Here is an 18,697-nt window from a genome sequence, read left to right as displayed (position 1 = left end):
CGAGTGTACAGCAGTGCAAACTAGCAAGAAGAGAATCCCCAAACAGCTACCACGTAGTGGTGGTCGGAGCCCAGAGAGAACGCTTTTAAATGTGGGACGTCGAGCGTTGGCGCTGGTGTGTCACACCACAAAGAACGACTCGGCGACCGAGAAAAAAACAAACAACAACAACAAAAAAAAAAAACCCACGCATGCATCCATCAAAATCCCGCCAGCAAACAGCCGTCAGATCGAGTGCCTCAATGCAGAAAAAACAAACAAAGTAAAATGTCATAGTATCTAACAAACCAACTGGTAGAATCCACCTAAAGATTATTGTTAACATAGAATCTTGGCCCCCGGCCCTCATGGGTGAGTTCTGTAATAGGTTACAAAACAGAAGCTAACAGTAGTAATTGGACCATTTTGAAGCGACGCCGTCCCCATTTGATAGAAAACATGAGCTCCGTTGAAATAGAGAGACAGAGACAGAGAGAGAGAGAGAGAGAGAGAGAGAGAGAGAGAGAGAGAGAGAAACTAAAAGCATACATTCAAGTCACCACCTTAGTGCTGGAAGTGAATTACAGTACACATACACTTGAGAGAAGATACACAAATAAATAGATTGAACTTTTTTTTGTTGTCGTACTTTTTTTTTTTTTCACTGCAGCTCTTCAGATTGCGTTTTCCATCTGCATCATCGTTCGCCGCCACGCCGTAAAAAAACAAAAACAAAAAACGATTGGGTTTTTGAAGTAAAAGTGACAGTTGCGACCTTTTTTGTTTTCTACCCGATGCATTCAAGAGTCTTCCAGAAAAAAAAAGGGGGGGGGGGGGGCGATCGAGAGTCAAAAAAGGAGCAGACGGCCAAGATTTGACCTTATGACACCGGAGGACGAGGTTGTTTTCTTTTTCCATACAGACGACTACTTGACAGCTTGGAGTAAAAATGGTTAAAACACAGTTTAATACTGACTTAAGGGAAATGCGGCCGGTCGTCTAAGTTTTGCGCAGCTCACCCACGGCACACGAGAGCCGCGGGTGAGCCGCACCGAAGCGGAAAACGTCGGTATTTCCCTTTAAGTTGAATGAACTAGGAACTCCTCTTTGAAAGAGACGCATACATGGCTGTTGGTGTCGGGTGGGAGGAGGAGCAGGAGCGGGATTGAGGGGTCGGGAGTGGGGCGGGGGGGATAGAAAGCGACATCCACTTAGTGGCAGCTTCTCCCACCCGGAGGATGCAAGAAGAGGCTGCGGGTGCGAACCAAGGCTTCCTCCTCGTGTCCTCGCCCAAAAAAAATAAAAGAAGAAGAAGAGAGAAGCTTCTTCCTTGCAACTTCAAGAGAGCGGAGCGGCAAAAAAAAAAAAAAAAAAAAAAAGCCAGTCCTGGTGTCGAGGGTGGAGGAGGGCGGCAGAGAAGGCCGAGCGGGTCCTCCGGTTCCGCTACGAGGAGACAGTCACAGGGTTGAGGGAACCGTTCCGGCTGTAGAACTTGGAGAAGGCCTCTTCGAGAACGGACGCGAGTCGTGGCTGATCGCCCTGGAGAGAGAGAGGGAGAGGGGGGGGGGGGCAGAGATAGACAGACAGGTGAATGTCAATGATGGCTGTTTTACTGTATTGTTTTATAGCTCGGTGGTGGGTGTGGGTGTGGTGGAGTCGACCAAAACCTACCTCACTGATGAAACCCAGCTGGACCAGTTCCACCGCCAGCTCCTGCACGCTCTCGTCTGCAAAACACAGCAACAATGTGTTCAAGCGGATCATTCAGCGGATGCTTTTTTTTTTTTTTTTTGCGAGCCCATTGCAATGCGTTCCAATCAAAATTGATACTCACTTGGTAACAAATCACAACTCAAGTGCCTGTTCAATTTGTCCTCTAGTTTCAACAGCAGGGTGAGCTGAGGGTGTGGGGGGGGGGGGGGGACATCAAAAAGACACATTTAACAACTGATTTTGCTTTAACTAACTGACAATGTGCCAAAAAGCAGGCTCACTCTCTGACTGACTGTCAGAATGTAAGAGGTAAAAAAAAAAAAAACACACGCAACAGGCATCTGGAAGGTAGAAGCAGTACTCACATGATGTTTGCTGCCTTCATCAACAGGCTCAATATTGCACTGCATCTGAAGGACCTGCAAGATCAGAGCGTCTTAAGGCACTGGCATTCCACTCATGAGCAGAAAAAGATCATTCATGCAAATGGAAACTGTAACTGTGAGTAAAGGATGTAAAGCTTCAGGCAGGACCTGCGAGTGAATGTTAAATTCCACAGGCGGATTACAAACACCTCCTCTGCGTCTGTCCTGCTCTTGAAGGAAAGAACAGCAAACTCTTCTCACCTTGCGGGTCTCGAGCTCTGCAGGTTCCGGGGTGGGAGTTTTCACAGAGGGGGGCACTATGGGTGACTTGACCGCCTCCTGCTGGGGCTGCTGAGGACACGGAATTCCAAACGCGGTCAGAGGATAGATCCCGTTCCTGCAAGCGGCGGAGAAGAGGGAGAAGGTGTTTTTTTTTTGTTTTTTTTAGGGGCGAGGGAGGCCATGTAGGGGATTCACGATGAACGATCAGAAATAAAGGTTTTCCTTACCGGACGTCTTCCAAGAACTTGTCGAGCTCAAGAGCAGGAAACTGTGAGAGCCTGCGGCAGGAGAAAGACACTGGATTTGTGCTAATTGTACAGGTCAATGGAATGGAATCAAAAAGTAGCCCCGAAAACCCAACGCATCAACTGGGGGCAACTTGAGGACTCAACAGCAACACAATCTGGTGTGTTCTGCAATATAGAATGCGCAAATGCTACGGCTAAGCTAAAGGAAATGCTCACAGCTCCTCCTCTCGACCCTGATCAGGAAATGATGAGCGGACTCACTTCAGCTGAACTCCATTTTTGGCCTCCACGATCACCAGGTTCGGGTCCATGTTTTTCGTTATTTCCTCTAAAGCATTTTCTGGAATCATATCTGCGAGGGGACAGAAGCGGCGATCACACGAGGGCAATTCCCATTTTATTGCAAAGTGATTGTCCAACGATGAAGAACGAGATTGGTTTCTTCAGCGGCCGGCGGTGCGTTTTCACCACTTACGCTGGTGGCTGACGATGCAGTGCGCAGCCAGCAGCTTGAGTAAGGGCACCTCGAACAAGGCCTGGTGGAAGAGAAGCTCCCTGGCTGTGGGTCGCTTCGAGGGGTCCACCTCCAGACACTTCTGGATGAACTCCTGGGAGGGGGGGGGGGGAGAAAAATAATAACGCAAACCGATAAAAATGAGCTTGACGAGCCGCGTGGGTTGATGGCGTCTGGAAGTTCCGTCACGCACCCGCTGCAGTGGGTCCTCCAGGGACTGAATGGCACTGTTTATGGCTTCTTGGGACACGTAAGACGAATCGCCGTTACTCTGGATTTCCAGCACAGCCATCTGAGGGAGTGATGGGACAGAGAGGGCCGTTGAGTGGAAGTGACTCGGTGGGAAAGACGAACACCTCTTCCCTTTTTCCCTTTGTGTTTATGCAAAAGGAGGAAATGTGAAGCCTGTTTATCTTGGATTTCCGTCAGGTATCTTAGTCACAAAATGACTGAAAACGCAGCAAGGAGTCTCTTTGCCGACGCCTCAGAAAAACAAGGGGGAAATAAAAAGAAACGTTCATGCACGTGGATTTACATTTGAATCGGCACCATTGATTAAAAAGGCCCCTCATCGTCATCAAACCTTCCCAGACCTCCAGCTTTTGAAGAAAAACATGTTGGTTTGTGACTCTTGCCATCCTCCACATGACTTCACCGCAGCCTGGGCTCCTTCCCCATGTGACTGACAGTGGCTCTTTTTAAATAAATACATTTTTAAATTAAAAAAAAAAAATTGTCAGGAATATTGCCGCTGGCCCTTCGTGAACCTTCTCCCTCACTCATTCTGCTTTGTGCAGCTTTTCTCAAAAAAAAAAAACAATCGGGGGTAAGTGGATAATCTCAATGGATCTCAACAAGGCAGCGGCCTGGTGCTGGCCTCGTTCAGAAGCCGCGGAGGCTCTGGGTCGAGTGCGTGACCAATCGAGCGCATCATTTGCCCCGTAAGGCTGCCAGTGTTTAAGAGCGGAACAAGGCTCCTCTCACCTCTAAGGCGCACATTCCAAAGGAATAGATATCCACGGCTGTGGTGACATTGGCAACAGCTGAAAGCAAAATCAAAAGCGGTTAGAATGGCGGTGGATAGACAGAGACAACCCCCCCACCCCACACACACACACCACCACCACCCAGTCTGGCCAGAAGAGCCCACCTCCGTATTCCGGAGCAAAGAAGTGAAGGCTCTTCTGCTCCTCCCGGCAGGTTTTCACGTGGTTGTTGATGGTGTCGGGAGCCACTGGAACACAAAGGAAGGAAATGTCAAGAGCTGCGTTGGGGGTCGACCTGCTAAAATACCCCCCCCCCCCCCCCCGTGCACAGCATGGTAGCCACCTGAGCCGATCTTGATGAGGCCGTTGTGTTGAATGAAGATGGTGTCGCAGGTGAGGTTGCCATGGATGATGGGAGGTTCACAGGAGTGCAGATAGCTGGAGAAGCGAAAACAAGTGCTGAGTCAACTTTTTCATGCATTAAAAGCCATTAAAAGGCTTTAAACGTTGTTTTTTGTTCAATCACCTGAGAGCCGACAGGATTTGCGTGCACCAGCGTTTCCAAGCCTGTTAGACACAACAAGAAAAGAAAAATTAAGAACTCATAATAAAGGCATTCTTCATTTCTAAAGCATTCATGAGCTACGTTGGAGCTCCCGCACCTTCTCATTCATGGTTTTGTGGTTTTTCTTTGTCTTCTTTAAGAATTGTTTGAGACTTCCGGAAGACATGTACTCAGTGATGAAAATGACCTGCGGGAGGAAAAAGGAAGTGTGAGCACAACCAGAATAAAGCCACAGCACTCAACGGCACAAAAAAAAAAAAGGGGGGGGGGGGGAGATTTCAACCGGCATAGAAGACGACTTCCTACCCTCGCTCTGTTTTCCTTTACGTCCGCCCAGTACTTGTGGAACTTCACAATGTTCAAGTGCTCGAGCTGAATCAAATTGTCGAAAACCGCTTTGACCTTTTCCTGTGGGGAAACAAAAGAGATTCACCGACAACAGATTACCTACACTTTGACAGGAAAAAGAGCCTCGTATTACAAATACATATTACATAGAACAATGCAGCATTCAAACCGTTTATGCTTTTTAGTAAAGCATTTCAAATATGGCAATAAACCCATTTCAAGCTAGTGAGCAAATCCGCCTGAGGATCTGCAACGAAAGCTTCCGGGGGACGAAGGTAAGATTGAGATTATTGTAAGAAAACCCTTAAAAACTGCAAGGAGCTTAAATTGGTTCAGCTTTGGGGGGGGGGACGTCTCGCTCAAGGGCCAACAAAAGGTTCTGCGCCACCTAAACTGCACTTTTACGTCACAGTTTAAAAGAGCTAGACTTTGTCCGTTCACTCCATAAAACCACAGGTTTAAACCTCTACTTCTCTGGGACCATTTCCCATTCAGCTTTACAAAACATGCTACGACCGCTCGGGCGCACCAAGCACTGAGTTATGCTGCTGGCGGCGGCAGCAGCGAGTTAAACCCTGAGGAGCCTCGAGCCAAGCCAGGGCAGGAAAGACTGCAGCGTTTGCAGCTCACGATGTCGAAAACAACCACGCACATAAAGAAAGCCCTGATCCCATCGTGATATTTTGAATTGAAAGGAAAACATTAAGAACGGGAGCTTTTTAATAGCGTGAATGACTTTGACACTCGGACTGCGCCTTACCTCCTGGAGCTTAAAGTTCTTCCTCTCTGAGAACATGACCTCATTCCACACCACCTCAACCCCTTCCTCGGTGTCCATGGCCAAGTACGCGTTGTCGATGCCGGGGACGTTGCGTTGGTTCACCTTTTGGGACGCGAGCGAGACGACATCGTCAGTGAGGGCCCTGAGACTTTTGTTCATTTATTTGACCGTGCGGCAGGTAAAGCGCAGCGCACAGGTACCTCTTCTCTGCGCTTCTGCCAGCGTCCACACGGGCTCTCCTCCAAAATCTCTGACTCATCCTCGCTCTCCTCCTCGTCATCCTCCGTGGCAGTAGAAGTCGCCGGAGGCTGGCTCACCATCGACACTGGGGGAGACACGGATGCCACTCCTTGACCCGTGGCTGCTGCTGCTGCTGCTGCGGAGTCTGGTTTCCCATCCTGGGCAGCGTCAGGGGCCTGTTTGTTCTCTCCCTCAGACATGTTTCTTGGTCGTCAGGCCCAACAGCCTGCTGCGGGACAGAGGAACACCCAAAACACAACATCAGCCGCTCACTCAATACCGCCCCACAAGCGTCACAAGGCGCTTACTTATATAAAATTGCAGCGTTATGCGAGCAGATAACGACGTTAAGTTTCATGACAATAGCAGGGAGTGGAATACTGAGTAGACGACACTGACAAACAGCGAGATACGACTGTTACGTTGCAAAAAAAGAAGAAAGAAAGAAGAAGTCGGCTAATTTGACACAGTGCAAGAGGCCACGGGGGGCCGTAGCAGTGGTATCATTTTGAGGAAATAGGGTTACACTTACTTGTAGAAGACGGGAAATGTGTCGAAACCAGCTCCAGCTTAGCAGACTTCCGACGTCGAATATCGATACGTTGTTTGTGTGGTTAGCGCCGTTTGCGACGAATCGTTTTCGCGTCTCAGGCAGGCTGCGGCTGGCTGGCTAACCCCGGGGGCGCCGCTAGCTCCTTGACTCCGCTACGGTGCGAGCAGGAGACGGCGGCTCGAACTGCCGGTGGAGGATATACAACAGCAGTCAAACCCACGGTTCTGTCCTGTCCACGTTACCGTCAAACGCCAAACACGCTTTTAATTTTGTCAGCCAGGCAGCTAGCGTTAGCCGATACGCTGCTATGTAGCGACAGCCTGGGCAACCAAGCAGCCCCCTTTGCTGTGTCTCAAGACTCCAGCCCTGCTAATGTGAGCTATTAAAATTAGCCACCGCTAATGACTCAACTGGACAAAATCACAGTCCTAGACGGCCTAAGTGGTTATTAGCATCGCAACACTTCATATAAACGCGAGAGAAGAAGCAACGAGAGGTTATTGCAAACAATAACTTTATGTCCTCGAACACTGCGGCTGGCTTGAAGCTAGGTTAATATTTAGCCAGATATGATGGCGACAACTTCCAGATGCACACTGCACTACTAGCTAGCTACGTCACAGCCGAGGCTGGTTGCCAGATAGGGTTTTTATGATCCTCCTTCCGCGGCGCTTAAGTCCAACGAATTTATCGAGGCGAACTGGATGTGCCTTGTCAGCTGCGTTCATAAACGAACAGTGTTTATTAGTATACGAACAAACTAGTTATGTTTTTTCAACTGAGCATACTAAAGCAAAAACATAGATTAAATATTGAGTAAATATTCGTAGTTAATCTTTAAAATCCCAATTAGTAGTAGAATTTTCTGATTTGGAAAAGCAGGTTCTAGAAAACATTGTGTGGAAATTTACAAATGTGTTACTTCTAATCATAGTTATAATTCCATTGACTTAAATGTTATAAAGGTATCATATCTTCATTGCTTTGATTTTCCACCCCACTATAATCGTCATTTAAATCCAAACATTTAATGTCTTGAACAAATCTGCTATGATGTGCATTTTCAGGATGAACTGCAACATATCACAAGCATAACATTTGTTGTGCTTTCCTTTGAACATTAGATGGAATAAGAGACTTGAGGTCATGGTGATTGCCTAACCTTTTTCCATTTGCACACATTTTTCCAAACCTGGCAACCCGTGCACCTAGTACCCTTTGGATGAACAGTTCACATAAAAGAGAAACACATGTATGGAAATACTCTGGTCAATACTCCTATAATGATGTGTGTTATCACCAATGCTATATCTAGATAAATATTTTAAATATGTAAAAATAGATATTACACATGCTGAAGGGCGCTTTGGGGGGTACACACCTGGTGACAAAATATTGGTCAACATATTCATAGTTTATTTTAGGAAACATCAGATTCGATGTGAGGAAACAGCATTCCCCAGAGGTTGCATATTTTCACTGCATGGACACAAAGACATTTCTCTTTGTGTCCGCCCTTTAAGGTCCAGTGTGTAATATCTGAGCTGATTTATTTTTATATTGGTGAAACCTTAATATTCTGCCCTAAATACATTAATTAAAATGTACAATAAAAGTGATTTGCTTTTTCTACCTATAAAACTGTTCTTATTTATGTATAAGAATATACATAGAGCAAGGGTCTTGCTCCCAGTTAGCTACCATCGTGCAACTTTCTAAGGAAGCCCGGTGTGGACAATCCAGCCTGCCTGACAACGCATGTCGTTTTTAGGGTGACGCGCGCATCCTCAAATAAACCAACAAAGAAGAAGATGGACGAGGTGTCCACGGTTGTTTGCACAGGCCACCGTAGTTCACTTGCAAGCTCAGGAGAGGGAGGGTGAGCGCTGCAATCTAAAATGTAACCACTTGATGTCGCTGTTTGTTTGTTACACACTTAACCTTTAAATACCGCTGATATGTTTGGATTTGTGAAAATTGTTTTTCCTTACACCTGCAGTGTGATTCTGGTAAGTGCCCCTAAAGAGTATACGTTGACCTAAAAAAAGAACTTGTCTCTCTCGCCCGCTCCCTCTCTTCTCAAGAACATCGCCCTCACCCCCCTCCCCTGCCCTTAAAAAAAGGCCTATATTTAGGTGCAGCTTGCACCGGGGACGCAGCAGTTACTGAAAGTGCTGGCATGAGTGGCTGGTGGGTGATGGCTGTCCGGAGGAGGGGGACTTGATTTCCACTAAATACAAGAACCGCAAGTGATTTGTCTTTGGAGGCGGGCTGGGGGGGGCGTGGGAAGCCTGAGAGCGCAGGAAGTTTCTCGCGGGCTATTTTGCAAGCGCGAGCTCCGCTTCTGCAATAAGACAGGAGACTCCAGACTGCTTCAGTTTTTGCACTTGGCCGAGTGACTCTGTCGGGACTTCTCGCTGAGAGGATGGAAGGCGAGCATCGCGGTAAAGAGCCCGTCGCGGAGAGCACCAGTGTCAAAGTGCTCTGCGAGAGAGAAGCATCGTACGGGCCCGATGACAAGCTGGATTACCCTTTGGCCGGCACCAACTCCATCTACTCCGCCATCCTGAGCAGAAATGAGGCCGTCAAGGATGCCAAGCGTCTCAAGACGTTTTTGGAGCTGCGCGACAAGTACGTGGCGAAGGAGGTCATTTTCGAAGACCCCCTGTTCCACGCGGACAACTCCTCGCTCTTCTACAGCCCCAGGCCGTCCATGAAGATCGAGTGGAAGCGCCCCTCAGTGAGCACCGCCTCTCTGTCTCTCGCTACCTCCGTCACACAGCGGGGTGTCGAGTTGATACAGCTTTTTGGTTTAGCACCTTCTACAGTCACAAACAGCTGACGAGAGACCCCCTCTCTCTGTGCTGGGTGCACTTGTTTAGCCAATTTTAACAGCAGCAGCAGCGGTCTGAAAGCATATTTTTGTTGGCATGTTATTCCAAACAAAAAAGTTCGAGAGAGTCCAGTGATGTTCAGCATGTCTTCTAATATTGAATCGTTGAATATTGAATAGTTTGTCTGATCCGGAACGGGGTCAGGATCAGAGCAAACTGTGGATGGGCCAATGAATAAGGCTGCCGGTTTACTTTCTATGCCATCTTTGTTGCTTTCCGCTATTTATGCTTTGTGCTCTATCCAATTTAGGTTTATCTTGTTGTGTTTCTTATTTGGAGACCTATCACTGCCTGCTGGTTATTAAGGAATGCACATTTAGTGACTCATCTCCAGGTAACTGTTACAGCCAATTCTAAATTTGGAAGATGAGTCTGCATGTCCCACTTGATTTGTGAACTCTTCAACCTTTCATGACCCCCTGCATGCTGCAACTTAAAAAAATCTTCTTATTTCTTTTAACTCGAGGGAGCAGTAATGCTCTTAAAGATGTTTGAGGTGTTGATAGAAATGTGTTTTTAAGAATTTAGTATTATTTTTTAAAGATTTCAAGTTGAAATTCTGGCAGACCCATTTTAAGAGAAAGAAGCGGGAGCTTTGAGCGGGATTTAGTTGGGACAAAATGAGTGCCAAACCAAATAGAAGTGGCCACTTGTGAGAAAATCAGATGTGGTTCATTTCAACTGCTGCCATCCAATAATCGTCTAAACTGACCCTCCACAGAAGGGTCTTTGATATGCGCAACATTCGCTCGATCAATTTTTTCGTCAATCCACGGACGCAATAATTCAGCTTTGACGACGAAAGGCACAGACATGAAATAGTGAGGACGGGGGGGGGGCTTGTCTGCATTCAGCACATTATCACTTGCGCGGAGGACTCAGAGGTCATGACCGCGGAACCTCGGGCAGCTCATTTATCATAGTTAGGTTGCAGACGGTGTGAAAGGGGCGTGGGAAGCAGGATTATACATAGATAGATAGAGACTTTATTGACTACATCTGGGAGGTGTAAATTTGTCTTGTTCCTACGTTGTTTCTATTAATTATTCACCTTGATGCGGTTCCTCTCAGGAGTGCCCTCGGCCAATGATCTGCCTCTTCTAACCCATCCTCTGCACCCTCTTCTCTCACACCAACTAACTTCATGCCCTCTTTTCTAAAAGTCAAAATGTCCACCATGTCGCGCAAAAGCCTCTTAAGTGAACTCAAATTGCGGTTAGTCGTCGGCATTTTATCAGCTACTGAATTCAGTGCGATGTTGCACAACTTATTTTGCAATGCGCTGAGAAACAACACTCTCTCTTTTCTGTTGTTCAGGAAATATGTGAAAACCCCCAGTTCATCGTCGATGGAGCCAACAGGACAGACATCTGTCAGGGGGAATTGGGTAACGTTTGAACCATTTCTGCTTTTTTTTTTTTTTTTGGAGCACATCGAAAATGTCCCACGCGAACACCCAAAAAGCGCCCGGCCATCCCGACCAACCTGAAGTAATTTAAAAGAAGAAAACAACATGAGCCAAACTTTTTAGGAGTCTGTCATGAGACGCTGTGTATGATTTCAGTTGCTTCAGAACAATCTGATCCCGCTGTGAGCAGCGTGGCAGGAATAATATCCGCCACCCAGAGTGCAGCCAAGACATGGCGCGGAAACCAGAGCCGGGGAAATGCTCACCAGCTGATCGCGACCATTAGCACCGAACATCACCGATACAAATTTACCTCTGCGGCAATGCGACCTTAATCTGTGGGCGTGTGAGTCGAGCGATGTCTACATGCAGAGTTTTCAAATCTGCTACTGACAGGTGACTGCTGGCTGCTGGCAGCCATCGCCTGCCTGACGGTGAACGAGAAGCTGCTGTACAGAGTGATCCCCCCCGATCAGAGCTTCACCCAGAACTACGCCGGCATCTTCCACTTCCAGGTTTTCCACCCTGAACTTATTTCTATCGAAATGTCCCCGAGGAAAAAAAAAAAGGCTTTCCGGCACTGTCACATGAATAGACAAAATACAGTGCCGTGTGATAGAGCCCCTTATCGTTAAGAGCAGGGTTCACCAACATGTTTGCCCGCAGGCCCGTTCTAAAAATAGCACGACCTGTTGCCATTTATATAGATTTGAAAATGGCAACAGCTTTTATTATTCATGGAGTGTTGAGAAGTTTAGCTGAACTCTGTGAACTCTGATCAATATGAAGAAAGTGTTGAACATTGATGTTATCTGCATCCAGACTTGCTAAGTCATGCTTAGTAATTATTGTGAGAAATTAACTAGATGACTATCATTAATAATAATATATAAATAAAGGCATTATTTATTTTAGAAGAGTGTAGCAAACCGGTTGCACTTCATATGACTCAGTGAAATTCATCATTAAACTTTGAAGACTGTGAGATTAAATTGAAAGTCTTATCTTGTCTTCTTATCCCTAAGTTTTTGCATAATAAAACAAACAATTTCAAAGTGTTCTGCTCTGGTGGTTCTCAGTTCTGGCGTTATGGCGAATGGACCGACGTGCTGGTCGACGACCGCCTCCCCACATGCAACAATCAGCTGGTTTTTACCAAATCTTTCAGGAAGAATGAGTTCTGGAGCGCTCTTTTGGAAAAGGCCTATGCAAAGTAAGTGCACTGTCATCTTGTGGGGATGAACCCGTCACAAACTAATGCAGAAGCGCTTAAGCCACATCAGGTCACATTTGTGGGCGGCGTTTTTATTGCTGATTAAGTTGCAGTTAATGCATGCAAATACCGCTAACACCCCTGACAGGTTTGCGCAAATGAAACCGGGCATAACAATTATTAATACACACATACATATGTGTAGTACAATCATCATCATCAATCATCAATCTTCTTCCACTGCCGCTACTACTTTTTAAAATGCAGGTTGGAAACTGGCTACCTGTTTGACACTTGATGCCCGCACAAAATGTCAGTTAGCATGCTAATGACATCTAAGACCTGACCTTAATCTCTTATTTACATGTTTTCTTGATGACAGCGTCTTGGCGTCCAACATGTGCCACAAATAATTGGCCTCGGGACACCTTTTCTCCTAGGTTGCACGGGTCTTATGAGGCGCTGAAAGGGGGCAACACTTTGGAGGCCATGGAGGACTTCACGGGCGGCGTCACCGAGTTCTTCGAGTTGTCCGAGGCGCCCAAAGATCTCTACAGCATCATGAAAAAGGCTCTGGAGAGAGGCTCGCTTATGGGCTGCTCCATAGATGTCAGTAGAGAAAATTAAACGTGTAGGAGGAAAATATGTAGCCAATGACGCACTGTTTGCGCTAACACAAGTTGTGTCCGTCAGGTATTTTCAGCAAGTGAGCTGGAGTCTCGGACTCCTCTGGGGCTGGTGAGGGGTCACGCCTACTCCATCATAGGTCTGGCAGAGGTACAGGGAAATCTCCACTTGGAGTAAATGCACCGTTCACTGCACACAAGCATCGTGACCTATTGCCACTTGTGCTTCCAGTGTGACCATGCCGCCAAAAACACCAGAGTTCGCCTGATACGCTTGCGTAACCCCTGGGGCTTCGTGCTGTGGAAGGGGCCGTGGAGTGCCAAGTAAGAACAAAGCTGACTTCACATGATGATTTACACAAAGCCATCGGAAAGCCTCGCGTAAAAAATATTGAAGGGGTGTGATGGGACCTGACTTCTCCGTAGCTCCAACGAGTGGTCCACCATTTCCGTCGCAGACAGGGAGAACCTAAAGAAACAGACCGTAGAAGCAAGTGAGTTCTGGTGAGTAGATGCACACAACAGTTGTTGTTTTTTTTATGTGCTTTCTTCTCTTTGTGTCACTTGATTGTGATCCACAATGAAAAAGCATATCCACCCATTTAATGTGCTTGGATGGACTAAATTTCCTCTGTGCTCTATGCTAAGGAAAGGCTTTTCGTTCATACTGCACCACTGACAAGAACCTGTGCTAGGCCTTAGTGTACTATTTACTTTTTTTTAAAAATGAAGGCGGATCCCAACTTTGTCGCAAAATCACTGAAAATATCTCAAGACCTCTCCAATCCCCAAAGACCCTTCGCTAACGATCGTCCTTCGCTCACTTTCCCTCTCAGGATGTCTTTCGAAGACTTCAAGAGCAACTTCACAAAGTTGGAGCTGTGTAACCTGACGCCCGACGCTCTGCAGGGCGACGAGAGGAACAGCTGGACGGTGTCGGTCAACCAGGGCCGCTGGGTGAGAGGCAACTCTGCTGGCGGTTGCAGGAATTTCCCAGGTGGGACGTGGATTCTTCGCCTCGCGTCGCAGCGGCAGTCGTACCGTATTCGACTCTGGATGTCTTGGTGCGATGCCCTCGTCTCCAGAGCTCGTCCTTGTGTTTTGCAGACACGTTCTGGACCAACCCTCAGTATCGGCTGCAGCTGTATGAGGAGGACGACGACCCAGAGGACCGGCAAGGGACGTGCACTTTGGTCGTGGCTCTGATGCAGAAAGGTCGAAGGATGCAGCGCCAGCAGGGGGCGCGATTCCTTACCATCGGATTTTCCATCTATGAAGTACGAATCAGGCAGTCCTAAGTAATTCCCTTCCGTCCGTGATGGACATTGACTAGATCTGAATCCCTGTGGTCCTTTTTTTGCAGGTACCAAAGGAGGTACGTTCATCACGGATGAGGGCTTTGAAGAACAGTGGGTGTGTATTTGTGTCTGTGTTTGAGGCTAGTTCGAGGGCCAAAATACATTTTAAACTGAGGATAATTTCTCCAAGTAAGGACATTTTGGTCCATCCTCACGTTTCCTCAACTTCTTTGTTGAACTATTGGGTGAAGATGCAAGTTTAGCATGAATTCAGGTTTGAGGTGAGGCTTACTTACGTACTTGCTTGGAATTAGGCTAACAAAATCTACAAGCTAATGACACGAGTTAAAACGTTGACACTTTTGGCATTTTGGTAGGAATACAGCAGCAAGATTTTCTTTGTTTGCAATACCAGTTTCAATCTGACTAAAAAAAGAACCATAAATGGTGCAACCAACTTCCTGTGCCGCAAAGGGATAGTAATAAACCAATGCGCCAACATACATGTGGATGACAGTTTGACTGTACAGCTGAAAAATAAATAGCTTCAGCGAACTCTGCGGCGCTAAAGTTCACAGAAATTCCACTTGAGTGGCAATTACCTTCTCTGCTTCCAAATTCTGCCCGGTGGTCTGTAGATGTGCGGGCTCAATCAGCATCTGCAGAAGGACTTCTTCGTGTACACGGCCTCCAAAGCCAAATGCCAGACCTACATCAACTTGCGGGAGGTGACGGAGCGATTTCGCCTGCCGCCGGGAGAGTACATCATCATCCCCACGACCTTTAAACCCCATGAGGAGGGCGAGTTTATTCTCAGGGTCTTCTCGGAGAAGCAGAGCACGTCCGAGTAAGGATCGCAGGGCTCAGCAGCCAGATTTGGCAGTTCAGTTATTTTTGGTGATCGGTTTCAAAGTAGAACCGTACAACAAATTCTGTCTTTTTCCAACAACGATGTTTGTTTTCCTTCACAGGACAGCCGAGACCAAGATCGGATCTGACCAAACTCAGGTTCACAGTGTGAATGAAGAGAATATGGTGCCAAAATATGTTGTTGAGTCTAACTCATATTGCAGTCCTTGAAATTCATCACAAATGCTTTTAGGGTGAAATGCTTCCAATGGTCATTTCACTTATTTAGATAATTAATCGTGATGTCCGATATTGACTTTTTTTTTTTACCGATATCCCGATATCATCCAACTCCTAATTTACGAAACCAATATATTTTACCGCTAATTTGTATTGTGATGTCCCCCTGGATGCAGAGATGATGATAATTCTAGTGAAAATAATAATCGTCAGTTATGAACAAGCTATTTTGTTAGCAGCCAGCCACCACTGAAACCACTCTGCTGAAACGCACGCGTCGCTTGCTCTTATGCTTCAATACAGTTTGATGACATCATCAAGCGTAGAGACGAGTAAAGTATTGTTATTTACGATTTAGTAATACCAGGAAATTCCAGGAATTCATTCTTTGGCATGACTACATCGACTCCGTGAGAAATTTAAAAAAAAAAAGTCATATTTTTATCTTTTCCTAATACCGATATTTTCCAAAATTAATTTTTAATGCCTTTATCGGCCGATAATATCGGGAGGCCGATAATATCGGACTTCCCTAATAATTAATATTCCAAAATTGTTTGCCAACAAGGCAACGTCTTAGCCTTCTGTTCACAGCCTCCTGCAAAAAGGCTCAATTTTAGCATCGTGGTAGAACCGATGCTTAGTTGTACCTGATACGTATTTGGAAGGAGACAAAAACAAAACTGACAGAAGTCCATTAAACATCGGACGAAGAAACAGCATCCGTTCACTCTGCAATATCAGTTTGTCACCGATGTATTTTGTGACTCCCCGACAGTGTAGCGTATGTTCCATCAATCTCAGAACCAAATCTCCAAATCTCAGCCTTTTCTCCACACTGCTTCCCCCCACCCCCCGACATGAGTCACTAACAGATGTAAACCTCCCGAGTGCTTTCCTCCTTTTTCATCTCATCTCATCTCTTTTTGCTCCTCCTTGTCTTCTTGGCCCCCAGCACGACAAGAACAAGAGAGACAAGGTAACAAACGCATGCGTCCCCCGGCACTCTCCGCTTCTCCTGCTGCCTCCCCCAAGCTCAGTTTCAGCCATCGTCCCCCTCTAGACGAACAGCCCAGAGTTAACGCCGTCTTCTCTGTCTCCTCTAACTCTTCTCTCCCCCTCCTCAACGACCTCTGCCATCATCCACATGCCAGCCTATTGTGTTTGTGTCAGACAGAGCGCGGGCCAACAAAGAGATCGAGCACGACGGCATTTTGGGGGAGAGGAGGAAACCGAAGGTAACCCGCGCGAATCGCAGGACTCGGTTATTTTTGAACGGAGAGGCAGCGCCCATCGTGACCTTTGACCCCTTGTAACTTCCAGGAGGTGACGGCTCTGAAATGCAATCTCGATCGGGTCGGGTAACATGTCTGGGAATAAAACAATTTAGCTCAAAGCCCGCACCTGTTTTTCCAAGGAGAGCGCAGGTCAAGTTGTTTATGCGTGACTCTAATGCGCCGCTGTTCTGCGCTATTTTTAGCCAGCATGTACACGGCTCAGGTGATTGTGGCAAACAGGAGCGGCTAAAAGAAGCAGCCATAGCAAAAACCTAAAATCATTCATCTCAAGTCTGAGGAAAATGAATTCTTTCCTCTAATCCAGCAAATTTACATAGTTTGTTTTCTTTTGTGCAGAAGCTAAAATCAGTTTCTAATATTCCAAACAACAGTGAGCATGTTTAAAAAAAAAAATGGTCTCCTTTTATCACATCGCACTGTCTAAACTCAGGGGTAAAACTGACCTTTTCGACAACCTGTATGGTGAGCGCAGTCTAATCTTACTTGTGAACCCACAGCGTAAATTATTTCAAGCCGAGGAGGAGACGGATGAGGAAAAACAGTTCAGAGACATTTACAAAAAGATTGCCGGTGAAGTGAGTACATTTCGGATGGGTGTGTTTTTAGAGGAAAGCCGACACGACACACATGCACAACATTTTCAACCTCATCTTCCCTCATCAGGACATGCAGGTCTGCGCCAACGAGCTCCAAACGATCATGAAGAACGTACTCAGCAAACGTGAGCAGAGATGATTTAATTTCTAACGTGTTGTAATTCTCAATGATCTGTTTTTATTGTTGTTTTCTTTTTTTGCAGATGGAGAACTAAAGACAGAAGGGTTCAGCCTTGAGACGTGTCGGAGTATGATCGCCTTGATGGACGTATCCTGTCCGCTAATTTCAGCTATATTATATATTAATATTAATATTAATATTAATTTTCAAAATTTACAAATTTCAAATTTAAGATATTTCTTTTTGGTAGTGGTCAAATGCAGAATGGATGTTTATCGTAATTGAAAAGCTGGTATTAGTCAGTGTAGCATCCCTGCAAAACTATGGGTTAGTCAGCAGTAGAAGATAAAACTTTTAAAACAATATATATATTTTTTAAATGACCACGTTAGCAAAGCCGCTTGACTGGCTTTTCCTATAACGAACCCTTGAACCAGACCGACGGCACCGGAAAGCTGAACCTGCAGGAGTTCAAACACCTGTGGAGGAAGATCAAAGCGTGGCTGGTAGGACCCTTTCAGTGCTTCCGACTTTTTACAAGGCTTCGAGGCTTTCATGTGACCAACCCGTCTCCCGCCACAGCTGATCTTCAAGCGCTACGCCAACGGTGAGCTCTGCTACATCAGCAGCTTCGAGATGAGGAACGCGGTGAACGACGCGGGTGAGCGCGGCGCTCAAAATCCCATTCAATTGTGCAACGCGAACGCGGAGCTTCGCTGAATCCGACGCGTCCCTGCTGTCCCTTCCCATCGCAGGCTTTCACCTGAACAACCAGCTGTACGACATCATCGCCATGCGCTACGCGGACGAGCGCCTCAACATCAGCTTTGACAGTTACATCTGCTGCTTCGTGAGGCTGGAGGGGATGTTCAGTAAGGCCGTCGTGTCGCTGCTTCGCATGTTGTTGTTTTTTTTTTTGTTTCTTTGTTTTTTTTTTAAAAAAAAAAATTGGAATCTTCGAATTGATCACATTTAATGGGGTCTGTTTTCTCTCCTTGCAGGGGCTTTTCAAGCTTTTGATAAAGACGGGGATGGAATCATCAAGCTCAACGTCCTGGAGGTAAGAAGTTTGAGCGCAAGGGGGAGAAAATTCCCCAGATGTTCCCAAATTTAAGTTTTATTTCATAGCAGAACAAAAAAAAATGCAACCGTATTTGTTTATTTCAAGGTTACAAAGACATAATGGCCATGTGTTCCTTTTGCTCTTTTCAGTGGCTTCAGCTGACCATGTATTCTTGATGCTCCTTCCTCTGCACTGATGCAAGATGCAACGCTTACTTTATACAGTTTTTTTTTTTCTTTTGGGAGTTTACAACAATGTAATAACAGTCACACCCAAGTGTTTTAATGACGGTAAAAAGCTAATTCTTCAGTTTTGTGCTAATTTAGGAGGCCCTTCTGAGGATTGCGTTCAATGGTTGGGCAGCTCCAGCGCCACTCAAACGATTCATACTGTGAACAGGCCTCGAAACCAGGATCGTTTGTTTTTCTGTGATGGACCTACAAAATGAAAAAGGTTCAAATGCGCAAAATGAAAACTGTCTTTACATGATTTTAAAAATAAAAAGGTGAAAACTATC

At 46.2% G+C, this 18,697-nt stretch overlaps 2 protein-coding genes across 3 annotated transcripts; one reads left to right on the top strand and one right to left on the bottom strand.

Moving 5' to 3' along the window:
- Window positions 1-658: 658 nt before the first annotated feature.
- nrbp1 (nuclear receptor binding protein 1) lies at window positions 659-7,413 on the bottom strand. 2 transcript variants are annotated; one of them, XM_076013620.1, is made up of 18 exons: window positions 6,554-7,413; window positions 5,982-6,247; window positions 5,761-5,883; window positions 4,959-5,060; window positions 4,750-4,839; window positions 4,614-4,654; window positions 4,431-4,525; window positions 4,252-4,335; window positions 4,086-4,144; window positions 3,295-3,393; window positions 3,063-3,195; window positions 2,849-2,939; window positions 2,567-2,617; window positions 2,319-2,454; window positions 2,058-2,111; window positions 1,814-1,877; window positions 1,651-1,706; window positions 659-1,518 (listed from the first exon to the last, which is right to left on the bottom strand). In XM_076013620.1, the coding sequence occupies exons 2-18, from the start codon at window positions 6,219-6,221 to the stop codon at window positions 1,423-1,425; spliced, it is 1,614 nt and encodes a 537-aa protein (XP_075869735.1). In that variant the 5' UTR covers window positions 6,222-6,247; window positions 6,554-7,413; the 3' UTR covers window positions 659-1,422. The 2 variants fall into 2 exon arrangements, with proteins under 2 accessions (XP_075869735.1, XP_075869734.1); XM_076013619.1 differs by having other exon boundaries at window positions 5,982-6,250; window positions 6,554-7,411.
- Window positions 7,414-8,756: 1,343 nt separating this feature from the next.
- On the top strand, window positions 8,757-18,697 carry capn3b (calpain 3b). The gene is made up of 23 exons (XM_076013621.1): window positions 8,757-9,314; window positions 10,786-10,855; window positions 11,273-11,391; window positions 11,956-12,089; window positions 12,530-12,698; window positions 12,783-12,866; window positions 12,948-13,039; window positions 13,142-13,219; window positions 13,552-13,712; window positions 13,823-13,992; window positions 14,079-14,090; window positions 14,652-14,860; window positions 14,985-15,021; window positions 16,058-16,081; window positions 16,257-16,340; window positions 16,898-16,975; window positions 17,064-17,121; window positions 17,200-17,264; window positions 17,555-17,623; window positions 17,700-17,778; window positions 17,873-17,989; window positions 18,119-18,177; window positions 18,330-18,697. Exons 1-23 carry the CDS (start codon window positions 9,000-9,002, stop codon window positions 18,354-18,356), a joined length of 2,310 nt encoding a protein of 769 aa, XP_075869736.1. The 5' UTR covers window positions 8,757-8,999; the 3' UTR covers window positions 18,357-18,697.

Source organism: Nelusetta ayraudi, unplaced genomic scaffold (genome assembly GCF_046127955.1).
Source record: "Nelusetta ayraudi isolate G7.1 ecotype Tasmania unplaced genomic scaffold, CSIRO-AGI_Nayr_v1 ptg000151l, whole genome shotgun sequence".
NCBI lineage: Eukaryota > Metazoa > Chordata > Actinopteri > Tetraodontiformes > Monacanthidae > Nelusetta > Nelusetta ayraudi.
Note: the sequence above shows the minus strand (reverse complement) of the source record. Positions and strands in the feature narration are given on the sequence as shown.

Bases quoted from the DNA above. Each gene is read 5' to 3' on its own strand.
- capn3b (XM_076013621.1), top strand. From the start codon at position 9,000: ATGGAAGGCGAGCATCGCGGTAAAGAGCCCGTCGCGGAGAGCACCAGT. The intron at 9,315-10,785 runs GTGAGCACCGCC...TCTGTTGTTCAG, and splicing joins TCGAGTGGAAGCGCCCCTCA to GAAATATGTGAAAACCCCCA. The intron at 14,861-14,984 runs GTAAGGATCGCA...TTTCCTTCACAG, and splicing joins GAGAAGCAGAGCACGTCCGA to GACAGCCGAGACCAAGATCG.
- nrbp1 (XM_076013620.1), bottom strand. From the start codon at position 6,221: ATGTCTGAGGGAGAGAACAAACAGGCCCCTGACGCTGCCCAGGATGGG. The intron at 5,061-5,760 runs GTAAGGCGCAGT...GTTTCCCCACAG, and splicing joins AGAACTTTAAGCTCCAGGAG to GAAAAGGTCAAAGCGGTTTT. The intron at 4,336-4,430 runs GTGGCTACCATG...TTTGTGTTCCAG, and splicing joins CCTCATCAAGATCGGCTCAG to TGGCTCCCGACACCATCAAC.